The sequence below is a fragment of the Crocodylus porosus genome, unplaced genomic scaffold, assembly GCF_001723895.1.
Source record: "Crocodylus porosus isolate Cpor-Errol unplaced genomic scaffold, CroPor_comp1, whole genome shotgun sequence".
In the NCBI taxonomy this organism is placed as follows: Eukaryota; Metazoa; Chordata; order Crocodylia; family Crocodylidae; genus Crocodylus; species Crocodylus porosus.
The window spans coordinates 11,230,763-11,244,448 of NW_017728928.1; the positions used below are offsets into that span (position 1 = coordinate 11,230,763).

The 13,686-nt window shown below is 50.2% G+C and overlaps 1 protein-coding gene across 3 annotated transcripts in view; it reads left to right on the forward strand.

Moving 5' to 3' along the window:
* The window catches only part of LOC109315040 (polycystin-1-like), a 56,125-nt gene extending 42,685 nt beyond the window's left edge, over nucleotides 1–13,440 (forward strand). Inside the window, exons 39-47 of one of the 3 annotated variants that reach the window (XM_019542503.1) lie at nucleotides 1,243–1,397; nucleotides 2,455–2,597; nucleotides 3,777–3,948; nucleotides 4,871–4,999; nucleotides 5,111–5,285; nucleotides 5,853–6,140; nucleotides 7,820–7,954; nucleotides 8,462–8,776; nucleotides 11,646–13,440. In XM_019542503.1, coding sequence (XP_019398048.1) covers nucleotides 1,243–1,397; nucleotides 2,455–2,597; nucleotides 3,777–3,948; nucleotides 4,871–4,999; nucleotides 5,111–5,285; nucleotides 5,853–6,140; nucleotides 7,820–7,954; nucleotides 8,462–8,776; nucleotides 11,646–12,356 — 2,223 coding nt within the window. In that variant the 3' untranslated portion in view covers nucleotides 12,357–13,440. Of the gene's footprint in view, nucleotides 1–1,242; nucleotides 1,398–2,454; nucleotides 2,612–3,776; nucleotides 3,949–4,870; nucleotides 5,000–5,110; nucleotides 5,286–5,635; nucleotides 5,763–5,852; nucleotides 6,141–7,819; nucleotides 7,955–8,461; nucleotides 8,777–11,645 lie in introns of those variants that run through there. The other 2 variants (XM_019542504.1, XR_002102415.1) reach the window with 2 other exon arrangements.
* Nucleotides 13,441–13,686: the final 246 nt, after the last annotated feature.

The following is a 13,686-nucleotide window of genomic DNA, read 5'->3' on the forward strand; positions in this document are numbered from 1 at the left end:
AGGACGTTGCACTGGGATCCCCTCTCCTCATGCTCCATCCCCACACCCAGCCCCGGGAAGCTGAACACAGGCCTCTCCAGTCAGTCAAAGGGACCCCCTGGGAACTGGTCCTGGCCCTTCTGCCCAGTCATAGCTCAAATGCAGCGGTACAAATGCACTGTGGGTGCTTGTAGCTGAGATACTGTAGAAAGCAAGAAGGAGCTGGAGGTCACCGCAGACAGCTGGATACTACCTGCATTCAATCCAGGCAGCATGTGCAGCATCTCTTATTGGGCTGACCTGCATTATTTTGGACTGACGGTCTTTTTTACCAGTTATGAAGAGAGGCCGTGTGCGTGTACGTATGCGTGTCAGAGCAGCGACGAAGGGTTTTGTACCCAAAAGCTTGCTAAGAAGAAATTTTCCAGCTATTTGAGTCGGTCTAATAAAAGAGATCAGATTCACCCAAAGAACCTCGTCTGCCTCGGAGCAGTAATGACTTTCAGTAACGTAATGGTTCTAGCTGACGTTTCACTGAGGCTGTTGTCTGCTTTTTCCCAGACCTGAGAGAGGGCATTTTTGGTCCACAAGCTTGTCTAGCCTCTCTGTGAACTGTAGATCAGTCCAATAAAGACACTGAATCACATCACACATGTGGCGGCCGTCTGGGAGGTGGCACAACCGTCCTGACCCTCTCTGGCCACTAGATGCCAGCATGCGTTCAGCTACCAGCCATATAAGTTATAATTGTTATAATTATAGCTGTAGCTGAAGTTCTTTGGATTTCATCCAAATCTCAGGCTGTTTTTTCCAAATGGACAATGTTACAGAACTGGGCTTGAAAATAGTTTTCAAGCCCAGGCAGTTCCAGGACTGTCCCGGTGGCTTTCCAGCATCTTCTGCTGCAGTGTCTGGGCCTGGTCAGTCTTGAAGACAAGGTTAGAGCTGACCACTGGCTTGCTTTGGTAATCAAACAAATGATCACCACTAGCTCGTGTTGCAGTATTTGCCATCAGTGGATCTTCAAATGCTTTATAAGGGAGATCAGAATTGTTATCTCTGCTTTACACGTGGGGAAAGCAAGGCACAGAGACTTGCCCGGTATCACCCCACAGACTAGAATAGAAGCCAGGTCGTCTACATCCCAGCCCGGGGCTGTATCCGCTAGGTGTCCCGTGTTCATCTCTGTCCCCTTTCTCATTGCAGGTTGGGTGTGCTAAAGCGTTGTCTTTATTCAGGGCCTCTGTTTCCTCCCCTCCCCAGAGCTGCCTCGCCCACATGCTCTTCCTCCTGGTTGTGCTGATCATTAATTACCAGTGCAGTTCCCAGGACAGCAACATCCGCCTCCTGCACACTGCTGTCAAACAAGCCGTCACTGCCACCAATGAAAGGGGCCTCAACTTTACCTCTGTGCACAGGTGAGGACCTCTAGCAGGGTATGGATGCAGCAGCTTTTTGTTCCAGTGGCTTTTGGTTCTCGTTGCACTCTGCACCCCACGGGCTTGTGCTTTTGGCATAAATCAAACTCTGATTCATGGGGCTTAAAAAGGAGATTTTTATAGAGTTAGTTTATAACATAGCCGCCATCTGTGGCAGTACAGGCCATTGGAGATAGGCTGCTGCGCTATGATCCAGTACAGCAGTTTCTATGTCTCTGTGTCAAGACAGCCTAGAGTCTCAGTGTCTTTAGGATCTACCTGGCTGCAAGGTCAGGGATGGCTCACTGCAGTTTCGCTACAGAACTCCTTCGATAGTCATGACCATGACAAAAACAATTGCAGCCCATGCGGGATCCTTGGTGTTATTTATTTTGACATCCAGTTGAATGTCTCATATACAAACCTTCTTTTAATTCTCTTTGCAATGTGGGGATTTGAAAGGATCATTCAAGCTGCTCAGGGCAGAGGATTTATACAGCACTTGCACAACATAGTCCTGACCTTGTTGGAGCCTTCGAGTACTTGATCATCATCATCATACTGCAGACATTGCAATGGAAAAATTATAGATTTTGGCATCAAACATGCCTCAGGTTTTGTTCTGGATTTGTACATCCATCACCAGGCACAGTGGGGTCTTGGTCTGTGAATGGGGCTTGAGTTGTTACCGCAACCCAAACAGTGATGAGGGTTGGAAGTGATAGGGTTAAGCATGTTGCTATTTAAGTTGGTCTTTTTTTCACTTGGCAATCAAGCCACAGGCCATTCCCATTTTACAGAGCTGGTGTCAGACTTTCTGTAGACTCAGAGAGGACGGCGCTACACTGATTTGCACCCAGCTTGTGTTATCACAGTTTTCCTCACCGCCATCAGGCAGACAAAGCTACATGTCTTAAAAATGACATCTGGGATTCCCGATCATGACCCTATGGCCAGGGTGGGAGTAAGGGCACTTCAGGGTATATTTGCCCAGGCCCTGGTTACATTTCAGTGGGTTGAATTCACCTGTTTATCTAGTGACCCCTTTGTCTTGCAGTCCCACTGACACGTGGGAGTGGATAGACTCCGTGGTGCTGAACTACCTGTACAGCAACCCCCGACTGATCCTGGTGGGGGCACCTCGTCTCCGGCAGGAGAGCCCCATCCTGCACGTACCGCTGGATCTGCGCGGGAGTGCTGGTAATTCACCTGAGGTGCTGCCTGGCACCAAGATTGGTTTGGATAGGGATGATCCTGGCTCAGGCTGGGGGTGGATCAGATGACCTATGGAGAACCCTTCCAGCCCTGCTTCTCTATGACTTCTACGAAGTTGGACATGTCGAGAGAGGCAGTAGGAGTTCAGTCCTATAGTCCTGGAGATAGTTTTGAGGCAGGAACCAGAGCCCCAGCCAGAGAGACTCAACCAGCCCATTTTAGTTAAACTGGAGTATAGACCCTAGGGCAAGCGTTGTCCCCATTTTTCTGATGTGGACATTTAAACACAGGAAGGCTGTGACTTGCTTGCGGTCACTCAGGGAGTTAGCAGTCCTGGCTCCCATTTCCCTGCTCTCACCACTGCTGGGAGTACTGGAGTTTCTTTAACTGGTTTCTCTCTATAGTGAAGGTGTGTAAGATGGGTGGATGGAGGAGGTCACCACCCTGACATCCACTGCTTCAAGGGTCAGGCTTCCCCAGACTCTGAGCTTTGGGACAGGAAGGACAGGGCTGAGATTGGAGGACAAGGCACCCAGATGAAGGCATGCAGAGGAATGATAGACAAGACAAGAAGGCACATGGGTCCATGTGGTAAAACTCAGAGAAAACAGAGCTACCAGGGAGATGGGGATAGGGAAATCAGGGGTCATCCCAGTGGCTGAGGGCAGCACTGGGCACCTCCAGGCAGTGAATCTTAGTGGCAGAGGGAGCACACGGACCTCCTGCAAAAGGTCCTGGATGGAGAACCCTGGTTTTGATCTTCCAGCCTTGACTCCATGGGAGGTCGTTCATAATAAGGACTGGAGGACCCAGACCTCCCCACTGTGTGTTGCTTCTGACGAGCCTTTTTGGCTAAGAGGAGATCAAAGATGGCTGTCACTAGAGTGACCTGGGCTGGAGGCAGCTCCCAAGGAAGAATGGGCTGAACTGGAAGGCGCAATGGAGGAAAACCTAGATGATCCCTCATGGGAATCTGGGTTGGAGGAGGTGGTGGCATAGCCATGGGCTAGGAAGGACATGGCAGCAAAACATGGGGGCACGGTCCAGGTGTGGAGGTTGAGACTGAAATAACACCAATTCTGGAGAGCAGAATAGGGACTTTCAAACTGGGCATCTCTTCAAGATCTTACTCAAAATCTCTCTCTGCTTTTTCAACACCCTCAGGGATCCCCCAGCCTGGGCTTGGACTTCTCTGTACACACAATGTCACCAGCAACAGAACCTGTCCCCGGTGGCACCTTTCGGCACTCAGACCAGAGGCTTCCCTGAGTAGCCAAGTGGACAGTGGCGCGAGCTTCAATCCCTGTCTTCAAAATGTGTCCCATGACTCTGTAGGGTAAGGATGCCAGTGCAGAGAGGGGTGGGTGCTGAGCAGAAGCTGGGCACAGAAACGTGGCAAGCATTCAGCCAAGAGGCTTTGCTCTGGGATGCTTCACCCTGTTGGCCAAGCCCCAGTCTAGAACTGGCAGGGAGGTCTCCCTTGTGCTGCTACCAAGAAACCTTCAAAGGAACCAACACAGTGACTCCACAGAAATGTGATTTATCCCAGAGTCCTTTCCCTACCTCCACCTCGGCCAGTGCCATCTTCAATTTCCGTGAGTCTCTGATGAAACCGTTGATAACGGCCCTTATGTTTAGAGAGCAGCCTTCATCCCAAAGGAACCTAAAGCATGTCACACCCAATCCTGCAAGCTGCTGTCCCATCCACAGCTCCCGCTGATGTTGGTGGGTGTTGGGGATGCTTTTAACATCATTCAGGATGCTCTCGGCACCTTTCCAAAGCAACCCCCGCAGCTAGGTACATATACAGGGAATAATGGCACATAGCCACTGTCCCCTATCCCACAGAAACCACTGCCTGGCTGCGTGGCTGAAGAAATGGAGTATGCCACAGCCTTGCAAATGAGGGAAACTGAGTGCTTATTCCCTAGGTTGGGATTTAGCCAGAATTAGACATACACATTCTCACTGAATATGCCATTAAATCTGTGATGCCTTTGGTCATGAACTTCAGATCACATCACCCACTGGATGGTACCTATTCCCCAGCACCATATGAAAGCACTAGGCCACCACTGGGATTTTTAGCACTTGTAACTGCAACATCCTTGGGTTTTTCTCCTATGTCAACACAGGCCTGGCCCATCCCCATTAGTTTGAGACTTCAAGCCCTATGTCCAAACCCCAGAGTCTCGCCTGCTCTTCACTTTACAGCTTCCTTTCTGGAGCTGTCTTCCCATCCCAGTTTCTTCTGGCAGGTTTTGGATCTGGGGACACGTGGGACTTTATCACAGCAATGCCGGTTGCTGGAGGGAGCTTGGAAACAGTTCTGCCAAAGCCCAGAGGACTCTGGGTGACCTGCAAGCTAGCAACTGGATCCATGAAAGGCAAGTCACCAGGGGCACTCAGAAAATTGCAAGTGGAGATTGAAGTAGATGCAGTATTGGGGTCTAAAACCTTCCCTTGTGTTTCTCTTTCTCTCTCTCCCTGCCCAACAGGAGCAGAGCTGTGTTTCTGGAGTTCACTCAGTACAACGCTGATGTTAACCTGTACGTGGCAGTGGTGCTTCTGGTTGAGTTCCCATCAGTCAGACCAGCTGTTTCTTCAGCCATCATCCTCCCCTTCCAAATGCTGAGCTTAGGCACCAGTCTGGACCTGCCTCTTGCCATGGTGGTATGTACTTTCTATTGACGGTAGGCCTCAAGGCTACAGCTGATTCCCAGAAGAATGAAATTAATGTTCCTCCCACTCTGGTGGATGCTGCCTTCAGAGATTGCGCTACCAGCCCAGTCTTGGCTGGGGGCAGTTTGCTGCCTGATATCCCCATCAGAGATCTCCCTAGGAGAGCAGCTTTAGCTCCACAGTAGCAACATGTTACAGTCTAAATGACAAGATCTATCCGACTGTTGAAGGGCCTGTGGTGGTGACACCTAGCCTATGTTTGGATGGACCGCAGGAGTCCATGGCTCTTTCCTGGTGCTGGACCGGCAAGGTCAATTCTCACTGAGAGATTGGCTCCCTAGTTTTGAATGGCATGCCCCATCTTGGGGTGGTTCCTGTGTGGAAGAACTACTCTGTTGAGATGATGCTACTCATCTTCACCATTCATATGAGCTCCAGATATAGCCCCCTAGCTCCCACTTCTCCATGGTATCTGCTCTTGACCTTGCTATGTAAGTCAGCATGGTGCGCTGAAGCAGGAGGGCAGCTCCCTTTCCCGCTTATTCCGGTTTCTTTCAGATCTCCCTGCTTCTCTTCAGTGTGGCCTTCCTGCTGTCAGAGCTCTCTCTCCTCTCTTGGGAAGGAGCCTCCTTGCTATGGCAGAGCCACTGCGGCCTCCAGCTGCTCCTGGCACTGCTGTCCCTTACGGTTGGCGCCTTGCACTTTGCTCGCATCTGGCTGGCGGAGGTGCAGCTCCAGCATTACTGGGACCACCGGCAGGCCTTCACCAGCTTCTATGAAGTGGCAGTGCTGGCCCAGATGGAAGTCAACCTATCTGCCTTGCTGCTGACCATCGCCATGCTGAAGGTGGGTGAGTGTATGGAGACGTGTGTGGCTCGCTGGGGGCATATCTCTAAGAACCCAAGACATCCATTCCCCAGTGCCAGTGCATCAGCCAGTCCTCCTCTGTGTCTCCATAGATGTCTCTCCAACTGGTTAAAGTTGCTGATTAAGAGCCTAACACACCTCCCATTAAAATTACCAAGACAGCTTTCCTGTTGGCTGTCAAAGGTGTGTTACTCGGCACCCTTGGCATTTGCCAAATGCCCATTAGTACAGAGCCCATCTGGATGTCATGCTTAGGAATATATCAGGTTCAGATTCAGCTCTCTATCACATCAACCTGATTCTAGTTATACCCCAGGCTGTTTCAAGTTTTCCTCTGCACCCTACTGCATAGGTGGGCACCTGGGAATAGAGAAGGCCTAGAGGCTGGAGAATATAACATGGTGTCTGCCACATGGTGTCTCTAAAGATCCCAGTCTTTGCTGCTAGCCGTCCAAAGCTTCCTGGGATAAAAGTCCCCAACTGTTGCTTCCAATGGAGACATAAACAGGAGCAGACCAGAGAGCAAAACTGAAACCCAGGCAGTGGCTTTTCCATTAATTGTGTGAGATTTACCAGCTCAGTTCAATAAAATAAGTCAATCGGGAGATTGTGTCTGTGTTTTGGGCTGGGGACAGCTTGCTGATGCCTGGATCTGCTCCTCCACTGCACGTCACTCCATTGTACGGAGCGCCTTGGCTGCTCCGGCCCCATCTGGTCACTGTAATAATACCTCCACCATTGCAAGAGATCCTTCTTCCTCCAGCAGCCCTGGTGCATGGTGGCAAGGGGTGTGGCAGGGTGTCAGACCTGATCCATTAATGACCTGGATGATGTATCCTTTGTCGTTAATACCTGTGCATTAAATTATGCTGCAATGACCTTATAATTGTCATTGGAGCTGCTGCTGAGGGGTAATAGTATCGCCGTTCTCTTTTCCTGCTTCCTAATGAATCTGCAGAGTGGCCCATCTGCTCTCTCGCAGGCTGGTGGTATTTATGGTTCACTGCTGACTGTTATTTCCCTAATGAACAGACAATGAAAGAATGAGCAAATAAACAGATAAATAACGGCTGCAGAAAACCAGAGCTCTTAGTCGGTGCAGAGGAAGAGACCACGAAGCCCGCCTCCTGGACAACTGAGGGGATAGGGTTTCTTCCAGAAACAGGCAGGGATGGAGATCTCTAGAAGCAGCTGAGATACCCTGAAACACTGCTGTAACCAAGAGGGTGTGCAGATAAACTACCCCATGCTTTGTGTCCATCTGGCTAATTCACTGAGGATACCATAGAAACCTCCGTGGTTCTCTGATATGCCTAAAACATGGTCAGTGTAGACTGGACCTAACCCTATAACAGGATTAAAACTCTGAACAATCGCATAATTTTATCCAGAGAAGAACAGGATCAGGCTAGGAACATGTATCCTGGGCTACAGCTTTTAACAACCATGTTCCAGCTGGGCATCTTGATGTTAGGTAATGCTGTAACATAACACAGATTGAGTCTGCAGGAGACAGTTGGTGCCCTTGTGCCAACGTGCTTCTCACTGGGTTTTATGATGCCACGCAAATTCCTCCGACAACACCTCTCATTGCATCTTCATCCTTCTGATAACATCTCACGAGCCTTCCCACTTCCCAATGAGCCTTCTCCCTTTAGATCGTGCGGCAGCTGCGCTTTGTCCGGAGATGGTCGGCCTTCGGAAGGACGTTCCAGCATGCCCAGAGGGAGCTCCTGGCAGCCACGCTCCTCATCGTCCTGCTCCTCCTCATCTATGCTCAGTGTGGATACCTGGTAGGTTAAGCCAAGGTCAGTTCATCATGACTCCCAACTGGGCTGGGCACTGTGGAGTGCATCCCTATATATATCAAGAAGAACATCCATGACCCGATATGAGCTCTGCAATGGAGGACTGCCCTTCCCCAAGGGCAAAAGTTGTATTCCCATTTCATCCTTAATCTCCCTTCATTACTACCCCCAAAACATGCCTTAGAGGGATCCACTCTCCACTGGGACAAGATCAGGTTCTGTTGATTCATATGCATTCCTGCCACCTCCTTTGCACTACTCCATCAGACAGCAAGAAGCACGACAGGGGACCAGTCCTTTGTTCTGGTGGGGAGGATATGTGCTATTTAGTTTCATAGTTGTTAGGGGCTGGAAGGGACCTTACAGATCGTCAGGTCCAGCCCCCCTGCACTTGGGCAGGAAAGACTGCTGGGATCAGATGACACTTGCTCTAGCTGGAAATGGGACCCTTGCAAGTGATTAACCCCTGCTTTCCCTCTGTCTCATCCCCAGGCCTTCTCTGCCACAGTAGAGGAGTTCAGGACGTTGCCCTGTGCCTTCCATGCTCTGCTGTCGGCCCTCCATGGGAACATGGCTTTCCAGTCCCTGATCCAGGACTTCCCCATCCTCGGAGCTGCCTACGTTCTCAGCTACGTGGTCAGCTTGCTCTGTATCAGCAGCCGCTTCCTGTGTGCTATCATCCTTCACAGTTACCGCAGCGTCCGAGCTGAAATGTACCGCCCCGCCATTGAGCCACAGGACTATGAGATGATCGAGTTCTTTGTGAAGAGGTTCAAGCTCTGGATGGGACTCAGCAAAACCAAAGAGGTGAGCAAAGGAAAAATCTTGCCTGTAGACCAGAGACCTGCTCTGCTCTTCTCATAAGCCATCACCCAGGTGCCAAAGTGCCACTTGCTCTGGAGGAAAGAGGGGTGTTTTAATCTCCTTGCTTCTTCACTCTTAGGCTAGGGGAAAGTCAGAGCTTACATCTGACCCAGGATATGGGTGAATTCCTTCAGTAGAGTTGCTCTGGATTTACCCCTGTTCAGCGAAGATCAATCTAATCCACAATTCCCACTGTCAGCTCCTTCCTGCCCTGGAGTGACTTTCCTTCAGGATCAGAAGGAAACGGTACTCCTTTTGCTCTGAATAATTGGGGGCAAATGTTGCCCTGCAACACCCATGTGTTCCCAGTGGTTGCAGAGAGGTCACACGGATATGATTTGGGGTAGGACTTCACCCCACAGAAACCGGAACTGGATGAAACAGTGAGTTGGGAGGGTACAATGCAAAATGGTCCTTAATATTACCCCTCAACTCAGAGAAGGGAAGGCTGATTTTGTGGACAAGGAGCCAGCCTTGGGGTTCCAGAGATCTGGATGCATTTCCCTCCATAGACATCTTGTGTGACCATGGAAAAGGCACCGTCTCTCTGTTGCTTTCTGTTGTAAAGTGGGGTGGGTGGTGTTTTGTATAAGTGGTATGACGATAAGTTCATCGGTGGCTGGGAGGGGCGCAGCTGCTACATGATTCATAGAGTCATTCATAAATTCTTAGATGCTAGGGTTGGAAGGGACCTCAACAGATCATCGAGTCTGACAACCTGCCTTGGGCAGGAAAGAATGCAGGGGTCAGGCCAGCCTTCTCTTAAAGACCCCCAAGGTAGGGGAGAGCCCCATCTCCTTTGGAAGCCCATTCCAGATTTTGGCCACTCTTACTGTGAAGAAGTTTTTTCCTGATAGCTAGCCTAAATGCTCTCTGTCAGTTTGTGACCATTGTTCCTTGTTACCCCAAGAGGTACCCTGGTGAAAAGAGAGAGCATCTCCAATCCCTCGCTGCGTCCCCCTACTGAATTTGTAGGCAGTCACAAGGTCACCTCTCAGCCTTCTCTTGGGGAGGCTGAAGAGGTCCAGGTCCCTCAGTCTGTCCTCATAGGGCTTGTCCTGTAAGCCCCTAACCATATGAGTGGCCTCCTCTGGACCTTCTCGAGTCTATCAACATCCTTCTTGAAGTATGGCGCCCAAAACTGGATGCAGTCCTCCAACTGCTGTCTGAGCAATGCTGTATAGAGGGAAGTATGCCCTCCTTAGTTGTGTTTGTCATGCATCTGCTGATGCATGATAAAGTGCGGTTAGCTTTGCTGATTTCGTCACACTGACGACTCATGTTCATCTTGGAGTCCACTGTGACTCTGAGATCCCTTTCTGCTTCTGTGCTGATGTTCACGTCTCACGAAAGCCAGCCACCTTTGGCAACAAACTTCCATTTTCCCAGAGCTATAAGCCCACCAGAGACACATCATGGACAACAGCGAGCACATCTCTAGAAGATATGAGATTTGGGTGACTGGTGTCACCTGAGTCAGGGGGGCCATGTGCTCCCCCACCGGTGGCCAGTCAGTGATTGAGGGGGGGTCCTCCCCCCCGACTGCCGATCTCACTGACCAGGAAACACAAGCAATGCTCCATGATAACTGGTACTTCACCTGGTGCCCCCACTCACTATCCAGCACTCGCAGGGGGGCACCATCACTCCCACCTGCCCATCACCTAAGTGGGGAGCACTGCCTGTCAGGGGAAGCACCTGCACTCTCAGGGGGTGCACGTGCACCCCCATGCATCCCCTATGTGTCACCACTGGGAGACAGTTGCAAACTACCCGTTGGACTTGCCAACAGCCCGTGAGCCATTTACTAAATATCTGAAGCTGCAGCGAAGTAGGTTTAGACTGAATATCAGCAAAAACGTCTTCAGTTAGAACAATGAGGCAGTGGAATAGGGACACCTGGGGCAGTTGTGGCCTCTCCATCACTGGAGGTGTTCAAGAAGAGGATGGACAGCCACTGGCCGGGGATGATCCAGGTGTAGCTGTGTCTATGTTCTACTATGGAGATTTCCCAGGCTTCTGGGCTTGCTGGTTGCCACAGGAGGCTGGGAGGGAATTCTGCCCCTGCTTTTCTGCTACATGACAGGTGTGTTGTTCTTTTGGGTTTGTTTTTTGTTTTGTTTTTTTTTTGTGGGGGGTGAGGTAAGCCTTCCTCAGAGACATTGGATGTTGGCTATAGCCAACACTGGGGACTTTGACTGGGCTGTGCCAATGCTCTTGCTGGGACCAAAGCCAGAGGTTCTTGGCTACAGGGTCTTGTCCCTCTCCTCAGGGTCAGACGGATTGCCAGATTTAGGGTCAGGCAGGAATTTTACTAATCTGTGGTCAAACTGGTATGGACTGTGGGGGGGGTTTGCCTTCGTTTGTAGCACGGGGGGGGTAGCCCTCTACCTGGGATCTCGAGCAAATATCAACAAACTTACAGAAGCAGGATGTTGGCTGCTGTGGTTCCCCTGCTTTACCTGTGGCAGGCTTGGGTGTCATGTCTTGTGTTGTGTCAAGGTTGATGGTAGTTTTAGAGAGGTTAAATTATGGATTAGTATGGAGTGGTTTGAATAAGGATGATCCTGCTTCAAGCAGGGGGTTCGATTAGATGACTTCTGGAGGTCCCTTCCAGCCCTGTTTAATGATTTCTTTGATTTTGGTTGATCCTGTATTAACCCCATCATAACTACTGACAAAATGTACAGTGGGATCAAAAAGCCTGTAAGTAACCTTCAGGGACAAGGGACATAGCCACTGTAGCTCCCATGTCATTGGTGATGGGAGGCCCTGTATGATCATCCACGTTCCCACTCCTTTTGTCTTTCAGTTCCGCCACAAAGTGAAATTTGAAGGGATGGATTCCCTGCTCTCCCACTCCTCTGGGAACTCCAAACGCTCCCGACTCCCCTCAGCTGGCACGGTCATTCGCTATGCCAGCTCTACCATCTCCTCCGGCTCCCTCAGTTCGGAGGAGCTGGCCCTTCCCGAGAGCCCTGCCCCTGAGCCCTGCAAGGTGGAGTTTTATCTGGAGCGCCTTCCCTCTGCCCTGAACAACCTGCTGGACCAGTTTGACCGGGTCATTAGGGTAATGGAGGATGTGTGCCAGCTGGAGAGTGGTCTGGAACAGGCTCAGAAGAGAATTGTCAAGAAGAAGGGACAAGCGGAGAAGGTGTCGCTAGCCCCAGGTAAGCAGCTAGAGCTACCAAGTGCTTGCAGCACCTTCTCAGAGTCTGCCCTAGCCAGACTAAGGGTTCACAGGACCAAGATCTCTACCTGCAATGCCACTGATGGGTACAAGCCGTGTCTGCAGCCTCCAGCAGAGGCCATGCCTCGCCAAGGGGCTGGGCCCAAGTCCTGGCTGGGGGATGCTCCAGTATCAACTGATCCCAATCAAAGGCCTCTTCATGCACCAGGCCCTTTGTTCAAATGGCAGCCCAAGAGTGAGGAAGGGCAGGGGTGTCTGTACCCTGACATTCCCCCTAGGCAGATCCCTCTGAAGAGAAGCGCATGGCAGACAGAAGGCCCAGGGGATACCTAGTGAGACAGATACAGGCTCTCACTTCCTATCTCCTCTGCCCCAGACTTGGAAGCTGAAGCCTTCTGTTTGCAAAATGTATTTCACAAATTCTTAGCATAGCTCAGTCCTTCAGCCCTATGGTGCCATTGTGCCCAACCTCTCTGTGCCTTTTCCTTTAGTCTTGTGATGCTGTTGGCCAGGGCAGAGCTGAACCCCTGTACAGTTGTTACACTGGCTACCTCACTGGTAGTGACTAACCCAGGCAGCGCTGGTCTTCTGCAGCGGTTGTGGACTAAATGGAGGCATTTGCACCGCTGATACTCCTTCACCTGCAGTCACAGAAACAGACTCCTTGAAAGGCTGCTGAAGCCATGTCCCATCAAGGAAGTCCTCCCCATGGTGTTGCTGATCAGTGTTAGAGGTGCTGGATCTCCGTGGCTGGGGTTTGTCCTTGGGTTCCTCAGCACTCTTAGGCACTTTTCTTTCAGCACATTCATATTGCAGCCTTGAAGAAATCTGGGGTGAGATAAAGTGATGAAAGATGGTTCATGGTATGAAGCAACATAGGAAAATGTGTTGATCTGCATTACTAACAGCAGCTAGCTTGTTTTTTATGTAAACCTAAGTAGAGTGTAATTAATTAACAGACTTGATTATATAGGAAAGAAATTACTGGGCACCGACACCAACTGTTCCCTACAACTGTGTTTTGTGTATGGAACATCCCACATTGATTTCAAAGCCCTTCTCGCTTTATGACCCGTGTCCATTTGTCTTGTGTTCTCCCCACCCTCTCTCTGGGTCTACTTTGGTTTCTGGACCAGGCAATGAGGCATGGCCACTGCAGAGTGCGTACACCACAGCTCATTCAAAGACTGAGCTGAGCCAAGGTGCTGTTCTGTTGTCACAGTTCATATACTGTAGGAAACACAAGTGTCTGCCGTCTCCTGGTGGTAAATACTAATGCTGTCTAATAAAACCAGGACTTTGGCCCATATAATATGGACCTCAGCCCCACCCAGGTCTGTTTTCAGGAAATTGGGAAAAATCAAAACCAGCCTATCTTATATTGTAAGTTTGAAAATAAACTCCTTTTTTAGCTCATTTTCAGGTTCGAGCTTTGCAGTTCTGTTCTTTTTGCTTCTCGCTGACTGCAACAAAATTAAGACCCCATTTTAGGAAGAGAAGAAATGTTTCCTTGTAATACATGTCTGAATCCTCTGGAAGCCAAAAGGAAGATGTTTTACTTCCCAGCCTCAGAAGGCAGCTGTGACTTCACTGTAGCATAAGTGTCCTTATTTCCATGCTGTAAGTAGTGATGCTTTTTCTCTTCAAAAAAATTCTTCACAGG